The sequence below is a fragment of the Strongylocentrotus purpuratus genome, unplaced genomic scaffold (genome assembly GCF_000002235.5).
Source record: "Strongylocentrotus purpuratus isolate Spur 01 unplaced genomic scaffold, Spur_5.0 spur5_scaffold_7, whole genome shotgun sequence".
In the NCBI taxonomy this organism is placed as follows: domain Eukaryota; kingdom Metazoa; phylum Echinodermata; class Echinoidea; order Camarodonta; family Strongylocentrotidae; genus Strongylocentrotus; species Strongylocentrotus purpuratus.
The window spans coordinates 24394445-24413835 of record NW_022145613.1 but is presented as its reverse complement, the minus strand read 5'-3'; the positions used below and the strand labels follow the sequence as shown (position 1 = coordinate 24413835).

General features: G+C 39.3%; 2 protein-coding genes and 1 long non-coding RNA gene across 4 annotated transcripts; all 3 read left to right on the top strand.

Moving 5' to 3' along the window:
- Nucleotides 1–550: 550 nt before the first annotated feature.
- LOC100893713 lies at nt 551–8090 on the top strand. The gene is made up of 4 exons (XR_143635.3): nt 551–1010; nt 2542–2622; nt 3410–3529; nt 3969–8090. It is a non-coding gene; the product is annotated as an uncharacterized LOC100893713 (long non-coding RNA).
- Nucleotides 8091–12697: 4607 nt separating this feature from the next.
- On the top strand, nt 12698–14565 carry LOC105441829 (zinc finger protein with KRAB and SCAN domains 2-like). 2 transcript variants are annotated; one of them, XR_004062112.1, is made up of 3 exons: nt 12698–13365; nt 13707–13805; nt 14211–14565. XR_004062112.1 is itself a non-coding variant. In XM_011673336.2 (2 exons), the coding sequence occupies exons 1-2, from the start codon at nt 12846–12848 to the stop codon at nt 13721–13723; spliced, it is 537 nt and encodes a 178-aa protein (XP_011671638.2). In that variant the 5' UTR covers nt 12698–12845; the 3' UTR covers nt 13724–14016. The 2 variants fall into 2 exon arrangements, 1 of the variants encoding a protein (XP_011671638.2); XM_011673336.2 differs by lacking the exon at nt 14211–14565 and having other exon boundaries at nt 13707–14016.
- Nucleotides 14566–16905: 2340 nt separating this feature from the next.
- Nucleotides 16906–19317, top strand: LOC115919892 (uncharacterized protein K02A2.6-like). Its single transcript, XM_030974484.1, has one exon. It carries the CDS (start codon nt 16906–16908, stop codon nt 19315–19317), a length of 2412 nt encoding a protein of 803 aa, XP_030830344.1.
- Nucleotides 19318–19391: the final 74 nt, after the last annotated feature.

Here is a 19391-nt window from a genome sequence, read left to right as displayed (position 1 = left end):
CTTGTTTATCGAGGGAAACTGTGTTTATCAGTCGATATACAGAGTTTCTCACGATAAACAAGGTTTATCGCTCGATAAACCTTGTTTTTCGCTCGATAAACCTTGTTTTTCGTCGATAAACCTTGTTTTTCGATAAACCTTGTTTATCGATAAACCTTGTTTATCGTTGATAAACCTTGTTTATCGAGGGAAACTGTGTTTATCAGTCGATAAACAGAGTTTCTCACGATAAACAAGGTTTATCGCTCGATAAACCTTGTTTTTCGTCGATAAACCTTGTTTATCGGCGATAAACAATGTTTTTTGGGGTTATTGGGCATATGGCGCGCCATAGCTGTGTCTAGTCTGCATATATTTGGCCTGGCGCCGGCGCGGCCGTGCGCGCGCGAGGGTCGTAAAGGTTGTGACCCCTCGCACGCGTACGCCATTGCAGCACACGCACCCCGTAGCTGTCATTGCATTGACCTAAATATCTGCCGTTACGGTAGCTCGTTCGGGCATTTTTTAATAAATTTTGATTTTTCACTTACTACTCCCTAGGCCTATACCGTCGATCAATATCGAGCGAAATGGCAGATGGAACAGGAAGCAGACGTCCGTACAAAAACTACCTTGACCAAGATGTAGATCTAATTGATTTTGACGAAGAAGATAGTTGTAAGCTTCTCCCTCGCAGTACAGCTCACAATAGAAAAAGGAAGGCTAGTAGGCCTACTGTAGTCGAAACAGATTCAGAATTAGAGTCGGATGAACTTGATCTTGAGTCAATGATCTCCACATGTAGCTCTAGCTCTACACCCACGACTATTAACATTAGGCACGATCGAGAGGATGAGCTCGACCATGAAGAAGCTGATCGTGAGCATCAAGCTAACTTTGTTAGTGGCAGTGCACACGACAATGCTGAAAACACAGACACCGGCCCCGACGATCACGATGATGGAACTGATCATGGAGCTATGCCCATGGATGGGGCAGTGCCAGTGGCAATGGACCCAGTCCCAGAATTGGTAAGTAAAAATAAATTTTAATTTAGGCCTAGACTCTAGATCTAAGGGAAAGTCTACCCTAAAAGTAAGTTGGTTTTGATAAAAGCAGACAAATGAGAGAAATAGATTAGCAAAGCCTGGCAGAAGTTTGACAAAAATCTGACAAACTGAATTAAAGCCACCAGGTCCAGGAGGCTCACAAGAATTGACCAGTTGGTTCAATGGTTAAGATTTAGTTTTAATAAATATACCTATGCCTTTTGACACAATGATTGACAGTTTATATTTCAGTAAATTAATCTATAATGGGTTTTATATCAGAAAACAGGAATGTTTAATCCTCCTTTGGGCAAACCCCTTAGAATAGGGGACCAGGCAATATTACTTATTATATTAGACCCTAGTATATTATCAGTTCTAAATAATGTTTGAAATCATAACAGTCCAATAGTCACATACCTAAATTCTCTTTGATTCTCGTTCATTTGATGGAAATAAAGTACATTTTGGACAAAAATATCGGCAAAAACGCAGGCGTTTGACCACTGATTCTCGTACTCAATGATATGCCAGCGGTGCCTACGCGGCGTGCGTGCACTCACGGCTGGTCACGATCACTAGAGCATGCATGCAGTGAGTGCGCGCGCGCCGCGTTTGCACCGCTGGCATATATATAAGCCATCGGGTACAAGAATATTTTTGTCCAAAATGTACTTTATTTCCGTCAAATGAACGAGAATCAGAGAGACTAGGTATGTGACTATTGGACCATTATGATTTCGAACATTATTTAGTACTGATATTGTACTGATACTGCCTGGTCCCCTATTCTACGGGTTTGCCCTCCTTTGTTACTTGCATGGTAACATATTAGTGGTATGTATGTTGAAAAGAGTAGATCTAGTGCCATGGATATAATTTTTAATCATTTAAGTGGGCATATAATTATTTAGACTACAAGATCAGAATGCTGCATCCTGGGAAAGCTGACGGGAACAATATGAGTAGTTTAGGACTCCAGATGGAGCTATTTCTGAGTACTGTACTGGTGTAGTGTGGCTGTAAAGGAAAAAACAATAAATGAGAAAGATGAATTTTCAAAAGCTCAGATCACTAATGCTATGGAGATCCTCCTATTCTCATTTCTTTTGTACATATTTCACTAAAGCCCTGTATTTTCTCAATTCTAATGGTAGTGCCGAGATTCATTTTTTGGGAGGACATGTAAATATTGGTTAGATCTGCACATACCGTATACGGTTATATATCATGGTCAACAAGTCTGTTCTATCATTAAAATGAGGGAAAATGGTATTTTGAAGATTTTTTGTACATGCCATATGGGAGTGTTGTTCATGTCGTATCTAGATCTACATGTATGACACTAATAAAAAGAAAAGTTTTCAAGGTAAAGTCTTTAACCTGCGGAATTCCATGATTTTACTTGTTAGACTTTGTAGTCTACCTCTACCCGGCAAGTTTGCATTTCATGCCAACTTCAGTAGGCAGCTATCATTGATCTTACTTATTTTATTTATTTATTTTTTTACAGATTGAAGAAGAATCTCACAATGTCCATGATGCAGGGCCTCTACATGTACCTGAAGAAGGCGGCATACTTGGTATCATTCTGGTGAGTTTGTTAACTCGGCTTCCTTAACTTAAAATAGTGAAGTGCTTGTAACTGCAAGAAAAAGGTGCACCTTTGTTTAGAACAAAATCACTTAGAACCAATAACCCAGTTGACGTGGCCAGTTTGACATCACACTTTCCAATCCAATCCAATCCAGGAATTTGTAAAGTGCCAATATCTAGTTGCCTAATCAAAGGCGCTAATGAGACTGAAAAACTACCCAAAATGTCTGTTCATGATTCTAACTGGGAAAGATGAAAATAATGACTAGGTGTAAGCAATCTGAAAAAGGTGTGTTTTTATTTGAGTTCTAAATGTGGATAGCTGGTCACAAGAGCGAAGGAATTGGGGAAGACCATTCCACAACCTACACCATGTGGATGCACAGGCAGTAAATGATCGATCACCTAAAAGAGAGCGTGTACGAGGACTCTCAAGCAGGTATTTACCTGCAGATCGCAAATTAGTTCGAGGATGATAAGGGGTCAACAAACCTGAAATGTTCACAGGGGCAAGTCCATGCATTGCTTTCCATGTCGTCAAAATGATTTTATATTCAATTCTCTGTTTTACAGGAAGCCAGTGCAGTGCAATAAGTGAAGGGGTTATGTGGTCAAACTTTCTCCCTATTGAAAGAATACGTGCAGCAGAATTCTGAGCATACTGTAGTTTCTGTAAATGATGTTGAGTTATACCATAGAGCAAAGAATTGTGTATGACCATTATCAGGCACAAAGAAAAGGAAATGTGATGATGTACAACTTCTTTTTATATGCTTTTCAATTAGGATGAATTTCATCAGCTGCAGAATGAAGCAGACGAGAGCGATGGAGGTGAATTTTCAGAGGTGGAAGAACCTGAAGCAGATGCTGGACAATGTGAACCAGATGCTGGACACTGCCAAGAGGTAATTTAATTGTTCTAATTTATTTCTGTGTTTAAAAAAAATCTGTTAGTGGACATGACCACCAATCACTTTTCATTCCTAAATATATGCTATTTGAAGATGCTTGTCCCTATTGATTGTAATTTTAGTCGATGGAAAACAAAATTGTAACACTAATGGTTCTCTTTTCTTTGAGGAGGGCGTCTTGTTCTTAATTCATCTGTATGTTTCTGTGGATACACCAGGTAGACGAATAACAATTTATATTATAACTGAAATTATTTGATTTCATATTTATTTAACAGAAATCTTTTTTATTAAGATTGAATGCACAAGATTTATGATAATAGGCTATTGGCTGTTGAGTCATTTCATATTTTAAAGAAAAATACCAGATCATAATTTGTAAGGATCAAATATAAAGTCTTGTTTCACGAACCATTGTCTGTTTTCTGTTTAGGACGGAGGTAACATTCACGTGCCAGGTGGTGATGAACCAGTTTCAAGTGAAGGTAATGACCTAACTAAAATGGACAGTCTCCTGGCTGTTTTAAGTTTTGCTGTGAATCATCATCTTTCAGGCGTGGGTCTTCAAGATCTTATATCATTAATAAATTTACATTGTCCTAACACTCTGCCTTCTTCAAAATACTTGTTTGGCAATTCAACAACAGATTACAGAGGTGTCTGTGAATTCCATTTCTATTGTCAACTATGTAAGCAATATGTTGGGAAACTCCATGATACTCCAGACAGTTGTCCAGATTGCAATGCAGCATTTGACCATAATCAAAACATGAGGAATGGTACGTTTTTTATGGTCTTGCCTCTCACTCAGCAGCTGAAGCATTTGTTAGAACATACTGAAGTAGGGGAGAAACTTGTTAATAGATTGCAACAGAATAATGATCAAGTAGACATTTCTGATATTGTAGATGGTGATCTTTATAAGAATTTTGCCAAAGACCACATGCCCACCACAGATGATTTTAGTCTTTTGTGGAACACTGATGGCGTACCCATCTTTAAGTCGTCCAAGAGTTCCATATGGCCAGTCCTATGTTCTATCAATGAACTACCAATAAGAATTCGGAAGGATAATATTCTCCTAACAGCCCTATGGTTCGGGGACGAGAAACCTAATATGAAGCTCTTTCTAAAACCATTTGTGCAAGAGTGCAATGCCTTGTCGAGCGTGGGCCTAGAGTGGCAGTTTAGGAATGAAAAAAAAAGGTCCAAAGTCTTCTGTTTGATGTGCTCTGTTGATACCGTAGCTCGACCTTTGCTGAGGAACATGGTCCAATTTAATGGATATTATGGTTGTGGGTTTTGCCAACAGAAGGGAGAGTACTCACATAATGCCATGAAATATCCATATGAAAACCCCCCTGCCCCAGAAAGAAATGAGCGTCAGACACAAGAGCAGAGTGTTCTTGCGGAACAAACAGGAAGAAGTATAGAGGGAGTTAAAGGCGTGAGCATTTTATCCTTTTTGACTTTTTTCAATCTTATTACTAGCTTTATACCTGATTACATGCATTCCGTTTGCCTTGGGACTGTTAAACGTATAGTTAGTGCATGGCTTGATCCGAGCAACAGAAATAAGGACTTTTATATAGGTACTAAGAAAGAGGAAATAAACCAAAAAATCAGATGCGTAAAGGGAACAAAAGAAATAACAAGGTTACCTAGGTCTCTTAATATGATGAAATTTTGGAAAGCAAACGAGTGGAGGGCTTTCATTTATTTTTCCCCTATTGTATTGAAAGGTATCCTTCCATCAAGATACTTGGCACATTGGTCAATGCTTGTGTTGGCAATCTTCCATCTAAACTCGACTAAAATTACTAGAGAAAGACTAGTACAATGCAGATTTTTGTTGAGGAAGTTTGTTTTATTTGTGGAACCCCTTTACAGTAAGAAAGAACTCACATTCAATGTCCATCTTCTTCTACATCTGACTGACAGTGTTCAGAATTGGGGGCCCTTATGGGCAACTTCTGCCTTTTCTTTTGAATCGTTCAATGGTTTCATGAAAAAGCTTTTTGCTGGCACAAGATATTTGCCTCAACAGATATTTCAGTCGATGTGCCGAATTCAGGATCTTCAATCCAACATGGCCAGAATATCATCGAATGCCACTTATGAATATATTGCAAATATGATGAGGGGACATCAGTTACTAAAACATGCACAAAGAATTAGATGTGGGCTAGATGAAGTAGTTTTTCTAGGATGTTCTAAATATTTGACTTTAACTCAGATTTACAAGACTATGCTAGAAGATCTCTTGGGAGAGAATCTGCTTATTGACAGAGTGGAATGTTTTGACAGATTCATTTTTAATAACACACTTTTCACAACAAAAGAATATTCTTCGAAATTCAGACGTATTGATTCGCTTATTGGTAATCTTGGTGGTAGTGTGTTTGAAGTACTTCATCTGTTTGCCTTTCAAAATCACAACTGTGTAAATGTTAATTGTGGATGCACCCAACATACTGTTGTTTTGGTGCAAAAACTGGATGTGGTAAACATGCTCACGTTTCAGGATAGCTGTGAAATAGGATGCACTATAGACTTTATTACTGAGGTGACTAGGGGTGCCCTAAGTGTTATGCATTGTAGTGATATCTATACTAAATGCATGTCAGTAAAGATTGATGCAACTGAATATGTTATTTGTCTACCTAATTTGGTTGAGGGGGATTAAAGGTGACCTGTATGTTGAATACTGGCAGTGCCATTGTAATTTGAGAGAAACTGTCATTGAGGTTGTAGCAACAACAGAATTATGATGAAATTCAAAATTAGGAATTCAACATCTCAAATACACACATACATGTATGGGATGAGATGAAACCTGATGATGCATAATGATTTGTTCCCAGTTAAATGATGGCAATTCCTCTTGTGTTAAATTACATGTATATGATTCATGATGAATTACAGGTCATTTTTTAAACCTCTAGTAAGGTATTGCTGGGCCCTGTAAAATGCATTTGCTAGCATTCTTATATTTTCAAGTTGATGAATAGGGATATACATGTACTAAAAATTCTTAAAAAGAAATAAGCAAATAATAGTAAAATAATGACACCTGGTTGTATTTCTGAAGTAGCTTCTGTTTTGTTTGTTTTTTAATTTTTTTTGTTAACCTTGTCAAATATTTTCACAGAAATATTTCAGTAAATAGCTTTTGTTAGGATGTTGATATTTACAAGACAAATGGGATTACACATTACAGGATAGACTGATTTACTTTTAAAACACTGACCGCCATAACTTGGGGGCTTCCAAATACAAAAGGAAAGATTCTTCAGTGAGTCAGGTGCTAGTTGTGACATCAGTGCACAACCTTTCTTTTATTCAGCAAGCTTGAAGCCCCCCCCCCCCCCATTAACACTGTATGGCTGATATAGATATTAACATAAAAAACAGCAACCAAACGATCACTGTATATTTCTTTAGATTATTTTTTAATAATTGACATTACTGTATATGTCCTTTTGGGTGAAAGATTTTCAATTAAAATTCCTATTGTTGTTTGGGAGAACCTATGCCTTCTTCAAATTCTTTTGAAAGCGAACAGACACAAATACATGTACAGATAAAAATTGAGGTCCTCAACTCCTCATTTTAATTTATGGCTACTTTTATGTACTTTTATGTATGCAATTTATGCACCTATGCCAAGCCAACATGTATGTGTTCCTTTTGACGTTGCAAGTTCTTGCAAGTATGCGCTGATCACAGTGTTCAAGGTCTTATTTACATTGATAGAAACTACTGTAATGTCACCATCGTCACTGTTCCTATTATTCTTGTCACTATAGATTGAAAATTTGTTTGATTTGGGGCTACATTATGAATTTTTAAAACTAGCTGCGTGCAAGTCCTTATAATCAGACAAGAGACAGAACTTGCTGGACATGTAAGAAAATCGGTACAAATTGAATAGCCTTTTTGCTCTCATGTACATGTAGTAATAGTTGTTAAATGTTTTTAAGCTTAAATATGCTTGAGATGATATGATGCATATCTACCATTTTCATATTAAACAAAATTTGTGCAAATTACAAATAGGCCTGTGAACATTGGAGTAAACTGTTGTTGTAGTCTTGTTTGATTGTATTCATGCAGACTGTAATTCTTTTAATTTGTGAAGTTCAATGCTCAGGTTACAATTTTTAAGAGACATTTTGAAACATGGTCAAGAATCATGCATTGATATATTCATAATACTTTTACTTCAAAGCATTATTCCGCAAATAAAAAAACAATTGACTGTATATTTTATAATTTGGTCAAAGTCTATCAGTTCGCTGTACATGGACAAGACAGTTATGTATCCATTCGAATTTAATTTATTTCAGTAATGGTGTAGTTTCAATAAAAAAAAGTTTCACAGTACACAGACCAAATTGAACACGCTTTTATAACAATCAACATGAAATGATTTATTCCAGTACAAAAATAGTTCAAATTGCACACTATAATTGTTATATACCATGGGTTCCATTTGATAAATTACAAATCATGGATATAAAATGCATTTATTAAAAAGCTGCTGTAAAACCATTATTACAAGTATAAGTGTCTTTACATTATCTGTGAGATTACACATACTAAACAATGGAGACGTGAGAGTTTGAAAGACAAAAAAGTGTCCTTATGGAGAAGGTGATTTTTGCAGTGGTAGAGAGAAAAGAAACATTTTGAAGAAAGAGAGAGGGAATGTTCAAACAGGTACTCGTGTGAAAGAGAAATTACATGAAGAGGGGAAGAAAGATGGGGAGAGAACGAATTTGATGAAGAACTGGGTAACCATGTATGGTTACATCATGGTTTCTTAACCATGGTTTTTTAGCAATGGTTATCCAATGGTTCAACCATGGTTTTGTTACCATGATTTTTGTACCATGGTAAAACCATGGTTTTAAGCATGGTTTCATAACCATGGTTTTTTAACGATGGTTATTCAATGGTTAAACCATGGTTAAAAAACCATCGTTAAGAACCCACGGTTAAACCATGATATTGCCACGGTTAAAAAACTATGGTTTTTGAACTATTGTAAAACCATGGTATAACCATGGTTCAATAACAATGGTTTTTCAACGTTGGCAATATCGTTGTTTAACCATGGTTTCTTAACCATGGTTTTTTAACGATGGTTATTCAATGGTTTAACCACGGTTAAAAAACCATCGTTAACAACCCACGGTTAAACCATGATATTGCCACGGTTAAAAAACTATGTTTTTTTAACTATTGTAAAACCATGGTATAACCATGGTTCAATAACAATGGTTTTTCAACGTTGGCAATATCGTTGTTTAACCATGGTTTCTTAACCATGGTTTTTTAACGATGGTTATTCAATGGTTAAACCACGGTTAAAAAACCATCGTTAAGAACCCACGGTTAAACCATGATATTGCCACGGTTAAAAAACTATGGGTTTTGAACTATTGTAAAACCATGGTATAACCATGGTTCAATAACAGTGGTTTTTCAACGTTGGCAATATCGTTGTTTAACCATGGTTTCTTAACCATGGTTTTTTAACGATGGTTATTCAATGGTTTAACCACGGTTAAAAAACCATCGTTAAGAACCCACGGTTAAACCATGATATTGCCACGGTTAAAAAACTATGGGTTTTCAACTATTGTAAAACCATGGTATAACCATGGTTCAATAACAGTGGTTTTTCAACGTTGGCAATATCGTTGTTTAACCATGGTTTCTTAACCATGGTTTTTTAACGATGGTTATTCAATGGTTTAACCACGGTTAAAAAACCATCGTTAAGAACCCACGGTTAAACCATGATATTGCCACGGTTAAAAAACTATGGTTTTTGAACTATTGTAAAACCATGGTATAACCATGGTTCAATAACAATGGTTTTTCAACGTTGGCAATATCGTTGTTTAACCATGGTTTCTTAACCATGGTTTTTTAACGATGGTTATTCAATGGTTAAACCACGGTTAAAAAACCATTGTTAAGAACCCACGGTTAAACCATGATATTGCCACGGTTAAAAAACTATGGGTTTTGAACTATTGTAAAACCATGGTATAACCATGGTTCAATAACGGTGGTTTTTCAACGTTGGCAATATCGTTGTTTAACCATGGTTTCTTAACCATGGTTTTTTAACGATGGTTATTCAATGGTTTAACCACGGTTAAAAAACCATCGTTAAGAACCCACGGTTAAACCATGATATTGCCACGGTTAAAAAACTATGGGTTTTGAACTATTGTAAAACCATGGTATAACCATGGTTCAATAACAGTGGTTTTTCAACGTTGGCAATATCGTTGTTTAACCATGGTTTCTTAACCATGGTTTTTTAACGATGGTTATTCAATGGTTTAATCATGGTTAAAGAACCATCGTTAAGAACCCACGGTTAAACCATGATATTGCCACGGTTAAAAAACTATGGTTTTTGAACCATTTTAAAACCATGGTATAACCATGGTTAAATAACAGTGGTTTTTCAACGTTGGCAATACCGTTGTTTAACCATGGTTTCTTAACCATAGTTTTTTAACCATTGTAATACAATGGTTTAACTATGGTTTCATTACTATGGTTTTAGTACCATAGTTAAACCATGGTTTATTTATGGTTTTGTTACCATGGTTTTTGAACTGCTGTAAAACTATGGTTAAACCATAATTTTGAAACCGTGGTGTAATAACTGTGGTTTAACCACGGTTTAACCATAGTTTTTAAACCATGGTTTATTAACAGTGGTAAAACCATGGTTTAACGATTGTCTAACCATGGTTATGTTGGTAAAACCATGGATACTCACGGTTGGATCCTGAAAACAGTCGATCCATTGTAAAACCATGGGTGAACCATGGTATTACCATGGTTATGATGGTAAAACCATGGTTTTTTTTTACAAGGGCAAGAGTTAGTCAATATTTATATTTTTATTATACAGTGTGATGGCTACATGCGGAAAGAGGCTATGTTAGAGGCTATGTCAGATGCGGAAGATGGGTAAGGGTTTTATATCTGTATTCTGTGTTCAGGGTGGTAGTGTAGAATGTGTGTTTTGGAATGGTAATTTAATTTCTAATTTAATTGTTCAAATATTTTGTCATATTAAAAAAATTATTAGTTGCAAGTAATGTTAGCATATTTTGTTGTAATTTAAGTTATTAATTTTTCATATTTAGTGTATTTTTTTAAATAGAACACCCTAATTTTGAAAATTTATGAGAGAAATCTATTTTTATTATTATTATTTTATTATTATAAGTCCTTGCATAGTGGGATTTTTTTTAAATGTCCCGTATTTTTTTTTGGGGGGGGGGGGGGGGGGGGGGGGGCCGGGGGGGCAATTATCTGCAATAAAACAAGATTTCCTGAAATTTTTTAAATGTTTATGAATGTGAAAACAGTGATCTATGAATTTGAATGATAATTAGTTATTCAATGTTTTTTATGTTAATAATTTAAAATTTCTGATGCTAATCAAAAAGTGTTTTGTTTGTGTTTATTGTATTTTTGTGTTTTGCATTAGTTGCCAATTGTTATTGGTGATTTTTGTTTGTTTTAGTTTTTTGGTTAATGTTATATTTTATTTGTATGTATTTGTTTACCCCCCCCCCCCCCACTCTTGCTATTATCTTAGTCTGTATTTGTTGCTAAATTTAATCAATTTACCCATCTTTCTTATGTCAAATACTTTTCTGTTAACATGCTACAGGAGGGTACCAGCATTGAATTCTACAAAGAAAATGTCAACAAGGACGAAAAGCCTCAGCCATTTGTGCTACGTACTGCTTGGTGGACAGCGTTGGAATCCTCACAGGCTTTTGTCCTTGTGGAGCATAGAGCAATACCATGTCGTATAGTGCACACAGCCATTGACATTTCATTCAAGATGACATATGTGCTGGATGTCAGTTACCAACCACATTGTTATTCTGTTTGGCAGTACCTACAACACTCGGTTTATAAGTTAGGTAACAGTGGAGACCTAGCTATCAGCATTGTCAGTGTTGAGATTTCGCTCTTGGCTCAGTCAACAAGACCAGTGATTGTGTAATTCATGAATGCTCTGAAGAAATGTTATTTTTTCATTGAATTATAAGATTCAGATGTTATCAAAATTATGATTAGTCACTCCAATAAAAACCCTTTTGTAACTTTCCCATGACTGATATTAAGCTTTGATAATTGACCTTTAAAAGGGAGTGGTGAATTTGGTAATCCTCTAAACCTTACAGGGAACTGTAGGAAATGTATCAATTTTATTAACATATATGCTATGATTGCTGGCCAAATAAGAATTGAAATAACTATTCAGCAATATAATTGCTTATCTGACTTTTCTTTCCTTTTTTGTGGAGAACATAGTTTCCAATGATGTAAAAGTTTGATACAGCATGCCTTTCATTATCTGCTTTTGTAGGATACATGGAAAGAATCGCTTTGGACAAAGTTCAAGCACGAACGAGCGCCCTTGGTAGATGAAAGGGTTGCTCTTCAGAAGGAGGTGTATGGCCACAAAAGAAAGAGTACCGATAACGCAGAGAAACCACTGTCTCCAATGAAGAAGGCAAAGGCAAGGAGTGCAACGGAGGTACGTGATACATATTTAGGTTTATACTATTAAATATTTGCTTGAATAGAGAATAGAGAAAATAAGGGGGGAATCAGGAAAATCAGGATAAAAAATCTGGTAAAAAAAAAAATTTAAATAAAAATCTGGATATTTTTTTTTTTTTTTTAAATCGGGAAGAAGAAAAAAAATTGGGATTTTTTTTTTTTTAACAAACCAGGTTTTTATCAGGTCTGCAGAGGAGAGATTATTAGGGCATTGTTACACTTCTAGAGTAAATCGAAAAACAGGCCGTATCGAGCAAATCCAGAAGAGTGAAACATATCAATACGTGCCCATGTCTAAGTTATGTGTATTATTCAATGCAACAGTACTGCAGCACATGATAACATATTACGGTCATACTGCGATGGTCAGTACTTCCAGACAACATTTCATGAAGGTGGAGATATAATCGTTCCCCTTTTGTTATACAAACTCACGGTTAAAGAGATGCACAGACGCTTCATTGAAATGAATGACGTTCAATGCTCATATGACTATTACAGAGAAGTTTTCAATAGTCTAAACATTTCCTTTTCAGCACCATTGAATGATCTATGCACTCAATGCTACAATCATGAACAAAAACACAGTCAACGTTCTGCTGAAAATGGACAAGCATGGGAACACAGCTGCGAGGAGTGTGGATGTGAGCTATGTGTAAGCTTTGAGGAGCACAAAGAAAACGCAAGAATGGCAAGGGAATCGTTACGGAAAGACACGCAAAGAATGCAAACATCCCCAAACAAGGTAGTCCTTGTGACAGTAGACATGCAAAAAGCGATACCCATGCCTCAAAGACTATTAAAATTAGACTATTGGAATGACTGCGAGACGAAGGACTTGATTGCCATTTGGTCGGAGGACAATATCCAGGCACAATTTGAAGGTTGCACTCGAAACCTACCTGTCTATTGGGATATATCAGCTGAAATGTTAAAGAAGGGGCATGAAAAATCAGCACCAGCTTGTCAGACAAAGATCAAGAAACTTTGGGCTGCGTACAAGAGTGCATCCAACAAAATGAAAAGAAGTGGATCTGGCAGAGTGGTCTGCCCACATTATGATTTATTGGATGCAGTTCTGGGAAACCGTCCAGAAGTAACACCAGTTGTGAACTCCCATCTTGGAGTAGAGGAGGTTGAGGAGAATGAAGAAGAGGGAGAAGATGAAGGAGATGATGGAATTCTACCAGGCTCTTCACAGGCTGAAGGTAAGATAATTATGTAGCAATGTTTGGACTACTTTTAAAGAATCAGTTCAGACTTGTGGGATGAGAATCTGTGGTTGGTCTAAACAGTTTCAAAGGAGAAGTGGACATAACTGATGCCCAAAGGGGTAAGGTGGTGTAGTGTCTTTAGTCACAAATAGTCTAAAATTGGGGATGTAAAATGATGAAAATATTGAAGATCCAGAATGAGACTTTACTTTCTATGCAGAAAAACATGGGATAAAATGGAGATTTTTAAGTCTTGCCATCAAGTGCAATGTTTCTACTTTATTTAAAGATGTTCCATGCAAAGTTGTATTTCCTTTAATTTTGTTGTCTCTTAGACATGGATCAATCATAAGACAGTGGTACTTTGGAGATGTTGCCCAGCAATTCTCACAGAAGCTTCAGAAATGCTCCCAACCCTGATGGACACTCCCGAGGTCAGTGAGTTGTGTGCAGGAAAAAAAAAAGGAACACATGACTGAATACTCCATGATCAATCTAGAAATAATGCTCATGTTGCATTATAGAGAATTGAAGATTGTCTTTATGTTGTGGCCCATACAATGCATGGAACTTAGCCAAGTGCGCAATTGATAGGGAAGGGAGATTTCTATTTTTCTTAGGAGCATTTACACTGTTGTGAGAGGAGTACTTACGTGTTTGTTCATTTTTTGTCACAGGAGACGCAATTTCCATATTCTTAGAAAAGTAGGGCTATAAACACAGTGTTTCGTTATGTGTCGAGAATCAGTGGAGTAATTTTATGATCATGTCATGTAGGGGTGACTTGTACATGCACTGCATAATTAATTTTATATTTTCTGTTCCTGTTATGTTGTCAGAGTTGGACCAATCATCCAGCGATAGTGTGACAGAGATCTCAGCCAACAAGACCGACACTTACACCAGAAGCGTGCCTAAGCTTGATGGACACTCCCAAGGTCAGTGAGCTATGTGTTAAAAAAAATGTCATTAACACAAGACTGAAAGCTTTATTGTGATCTAGACATACTGATATGGTGTTATAAAAAGTACATATATGTAATATAAAATACTTCTAATGGCAATTGCTGTCCCAAAGGTTACCAGGTTGTGTGGAGTTATGTTCACTTTATATTCTGTCCAATCTATAGTAGGGCTGTAGAGGATGACATGCTGCTTTTCATTTCACAATTAAAGTCGAAGGCCATTCCAGAAACGTGCATACTGAATGTAACACAAAATGTTCGAGAAATACTTGACACTGCAGTTGGTTGTCTTGAGAGTAAAATAGTTTCCATGAAAGAACACTATAATGATGGTTCTTTAAACGAGGGGACCTTTTTGGAAGCACAAGAATTATCCAAGTCTTTGAAGAATACATGCAAAAAATCAGGGACAGGGACTGAATATAGTCAGAGTAAGCGTCTAGTGGCAAAGGGGGTTCTTGTGGTGCCGAAAGAGCGTTTCTTGGGTATTTGCCATGCTGCCAGCATCTATAGATCAACAGGCCGTGTAAAGCAGGTACAAAAAAGAGAGAAACCTTCCCGTATGTATATAAGCTTCCCCTGGAAGCTTAGACGTGTCAAGAAGGTTGATCCTCTAAAAGCGAAAAGCCAATCAAGCAAATACCGTGAGAAGGAGCGAAAACAAAATCCATTGCATTACTAGGCACTGCTTCAGAAAGGCAGAGAAAGGAAGAAAGCTGCATATAGAAGTACCAGTGTAATGAGAGAGAATGAAGCAGGTCAGCAGAGAGAAAGTTGGACAAAAGCAAAGAAATCTCAGCGGGTCTCCAAGAAGATGAAGGATATCGAAAGAAGACTAGTAAGCAAAATGAAGAGTGTTGTGTTTGTAAGACTGTGCTAACAGTCAACGTCGAGGGCTCAATCCCCTTTATGTACACATGATCACAATATGATCGGACATCTTGGAATAGATTAAATCATCTCAACTTCTAAATTCATTGTATCTAGTTTTATGTCTCTGAGTTCCTAAATACTACATCTGGCGACGAGAATGGCTGGAATAGGTCTTGTAGCACCTAACCCATTCCTAGCAACCCCAGGAGAACCTCCTGTGCCTTGGTCATGATGGATTTTGAGCTTCAAAACGTATTTGACTGCAAGCGGGTTGGACACAGCGGAGATACCCGACCTCCGCCGCCGCGCAATCCTGATCCACTGTTTGGGCGCAGAAGGGCAGCGGATCTTCGGACAGCTGGAAGTGTCTACTACCGGTACGTACGATAAAGCTGTTGATGAACTTGAGAAATATTTTGGGCCGAAAACAAGTGTGATGATTGAACGATATCGTTTCCGACAGAGAGTACAAGGTCATGGGGAGCCAGTAAAACAATATGTGGCAGCCATAACTGAACTGGCATCCAAGTGCAAGTTTGGCACCTTAAACGATGAACTGGTTAGAGATCAACTAATCGAAAAGACGTCTATTGCCCGTATTAGAGAACGTCTGTTAATGGAGGATGACGGTCTGACACTTAAGAAGGCGCTCGATCTAGCGATCCAGATCGAAGCCGCAATGCTGGACGCCAAGCTCCTCAAACAACACGATGTGACTGTGAGTGCCAGTACAGGACATAGTCATACTGCACATCAGGCAACTCCAGTACAGAACATCAAACGACCATATCATAACAAAGCCCGCTCTAACCATGCTAACTCGAAGTCGTGTTCGAACTGCGGACGGACACACCCTCCGAAAGCGTGTCCAGCGTTTGGAAAACGTTGCAATTCGTGCTCGAAGATGAACCATTTCTCTAGCGTATGCAGATCTACCAAGAAAAGTGCATCTTCAGTTCGACACGTTGATGAACCAATAGAGGGCGACATAGCAAGCAGCGTGTTCACACTCTCAGACCGGATTTCTTCAGCAAATTCAGGTCAGTTCAAAGAATGTGAAGTGCAGATTGCTGGTACTAACCTCTCTTTGATGATTGATGTGGGGGCCAAAGTGTCAATTCTTAGTGATAAACTGTATCATCGACATTTCTCACATTGTAGCCTGTCATCGACATCGAGCAAGCTCATAGCATATGGTGAACCACCTACACTGATTTCCGTTCTGGGCACGGTTGAGCTTCCTGTCGGGTACAAGGATGTACATCTCGACAGCTTTACGTTCTACATAGCGAAGGGCGAGAGCCTTATGGGAGTCAATCTGTTCGATGCCCTAGGATTTCAGATGAACGACCACACTGGTGAACGCATTCGGCTCATAGACAATGCGTATAGAGAACGCTATGCTGCACTTTTCAACGAGTTTGGTAAATGCAAAGGATATTGCCATGCACCAAGGGTGGATTCCTCAGTCCCACCTACTGCACAGAGTCTCCGTCGACTTCTGTTAGCTGTCAGGGATGAAGTCTCAAAGGAACTTCATAGGCTTGAATCCGATGGCATCATCGAGCGCATCGATTCATCCCCGTGGGTGTCTAATCTGGTCATCGCACGCCGTAAGAATGGAGATCTTTGACTTTGTGTAGATTTGAGGGCAGTCAACAAGGCAATCATTCCGGATAAGTATTCACTTCCTACTATGAATGAACTTTCAGCTTCATTCCACGGAGCTAAAGTTTTCTCTAAACTAGACATGAGACGTAGCTATCTCCAGGTTCCGCTAGCAGAGCAGAGCCGCCATCTCACTGCATTCAACACACACATAGGCATGTTTCAGTATCGCCGTATGCCCTATGGACTGAACTCAGCACCTAGCGCATTCCAGAAAATCGTTTCTTCAGTTCTAGCTGGAATCGAGGGCACGTTGAATCTCCTTGATGATGTGGTAGTCTTCGGAGAGGACAAGGCTCAGCACGATCAACGATTAGCAGAAGTCATGACGCGCCTCGCCAAGCATAACTTGACGCTCAACGAGGCCAAGTGCACGTTCGCTGCTTCGGACATTGATTTTCTGGGATATCATGTCACTGCAGATGGTCTGACGCCTACACTCGACAACGTTGCAGCTATCCGAACACTCCCAGCCCCAACGAATGTGAAGGAGCTAGCCTCATTCTTGGGAACAACAAACTTCTACCGCAAATTCGTGCCACAATACGCAGAAATCGCAGAACCTCTGCAGAAGCTTCTCCGGAAGGACGCGCTTTGGGAATGGCACAACGCACAAGAGACCGCATTCAACACGCTCAAAGGAAGAATCCCAGAGCCGCCAGTTCTCGCTCACTTCACTCCAAGCGCTGAAACGTACGTGACTACAGACGCGTCAGCGTTCGCTATCGGAGCAGTGTTATCGCAAACGATCGACGGCAGTGTACGTCCGGTCGCATTCGCATCTCGAGCGTTGTCGGACACAGAGCGAAAGTATTCTACAGGAGAACGCGAAGCTCTCGCATGCATTTATGCCTGCGAACACTGGCATACGTACCTCTACGGTCGCAAGTTCACACTTCGTACTGACCATCAAGCCTTAACAACCTTGCTGAGCACTTCAGGATCTGGACACCGCCCACTCCGCATCTACAGATGGTCAGATCGACTGCACCAATATGATTTCAAGGTCGAATATCTCGCGGGTTCACGCAACCGAGTAGCAGATATGCTTAGCCGTACACCGAACGCGAATAGCAATCACGATAGCCATGCAAGAAGCGACATCGAAGACGACGTCGAAGACTACGTTCTTATGGTGATCTCTCACGTGACCGCAAAGCTTGTGACGCGTGAGCAGCTGAAAACAGAGTCAGCCGCAGATGCAACTCTACAGAAGGTCTGTCATTATCTCCAAACAGCATGGCCTAGAGAGATTTCCGAAGACCTCGTTCCATATCATCGTGTTCGCAATGAGCTAGCTATCTTCGACGACACGTGTATCGCCCGTGGCACCCGAGCGGTAATCCCGAAATCGCTTCAACATCGTGTGTTACAAACCGCACATGAAAGTCATCCAGGTGTTGTGAAGATGAAGCAACGATGTCGCGAAGCAATCTGGTGGCCAGCGATCGATCGACGCGTAGAAGATCTCGTCAGATCTTGTGAAGCGTGTACTCTCAGCGAGAAAACTCAACCGCGGCCAGCACCACTGCAGCCGACCCCATGGCCGAAGAAGCCATGGCAGCAACTTCAAGTCGACATCTTTGGGGAAGTTCAAGCCGCTCCTCAAAGTCAGCGATTTTTGTTAGTTGTACACGACCTCCATAGCAAGTGGCCTGAGATAGCAGCAACAAGCTCAGTCACTACGACATCAGTCATTAGCATCTTGGAGAAGATGTTTACCAAGTGGGGTCTTCCAGAATCTATCACCACGGACAATGGACCACAGTTCACGTCTGAACAGTTCGAAGAATTCCTAGCCGTTAATGGAATTCAACATCGCCTCACAACTCGCTACAACCCTCAAAGCAATGGCGGCGTAGAGCGTTTCAACCGGGTAATCAAGGAGAGCTTGAAAGCGATTCTCGCAGATGGAATGACCTTCGATAAGGCCATCCAGACCCTACTACGCACGTATCGCTCAACACCTCATTCGCTAACCGGAAAGACTCCAGCAGAGTTGATGTTGGGACGGAACCTCCGTATGCCATTCAACATCCTGAAACCACCGGTTTCAGAGCCTGCAAGCACACAGGCTGAAGCGAGAGAGATTGAGAGGAAACAGCAAAGCATGAAAGCGTACACTGACAAACGCAGACGAGCAATCACACCGAAATTCGCTATCGGTGACTGGGTTCGTGTAAAGCGTCCAAATCGCAAGCACAAACTAGCTTCGGGGGTATCGAAACCCAAACAGATCGTGAAGAAGCTCGGCTCGAATGCATTTGTACTAGATGACGGAACGCGATGGAACACCAGACGCCTTATCGCGAGCAAGCCAGGCAACATGAATGAAAGCGATTGGGAAGACACCTTTCCATTCCCTACAAGCACTGAAGATCAAGAGCAACAGCGAGCAGAACCGCGAACTGTTCGTCGTTCTCAGCGTCTAAGGAGATGACCTGGATATCTACGAGATTACAGATCTTAAATCCTTAGAGCCGACAAGTATTGAGCATAGAAATTAAAAAACTG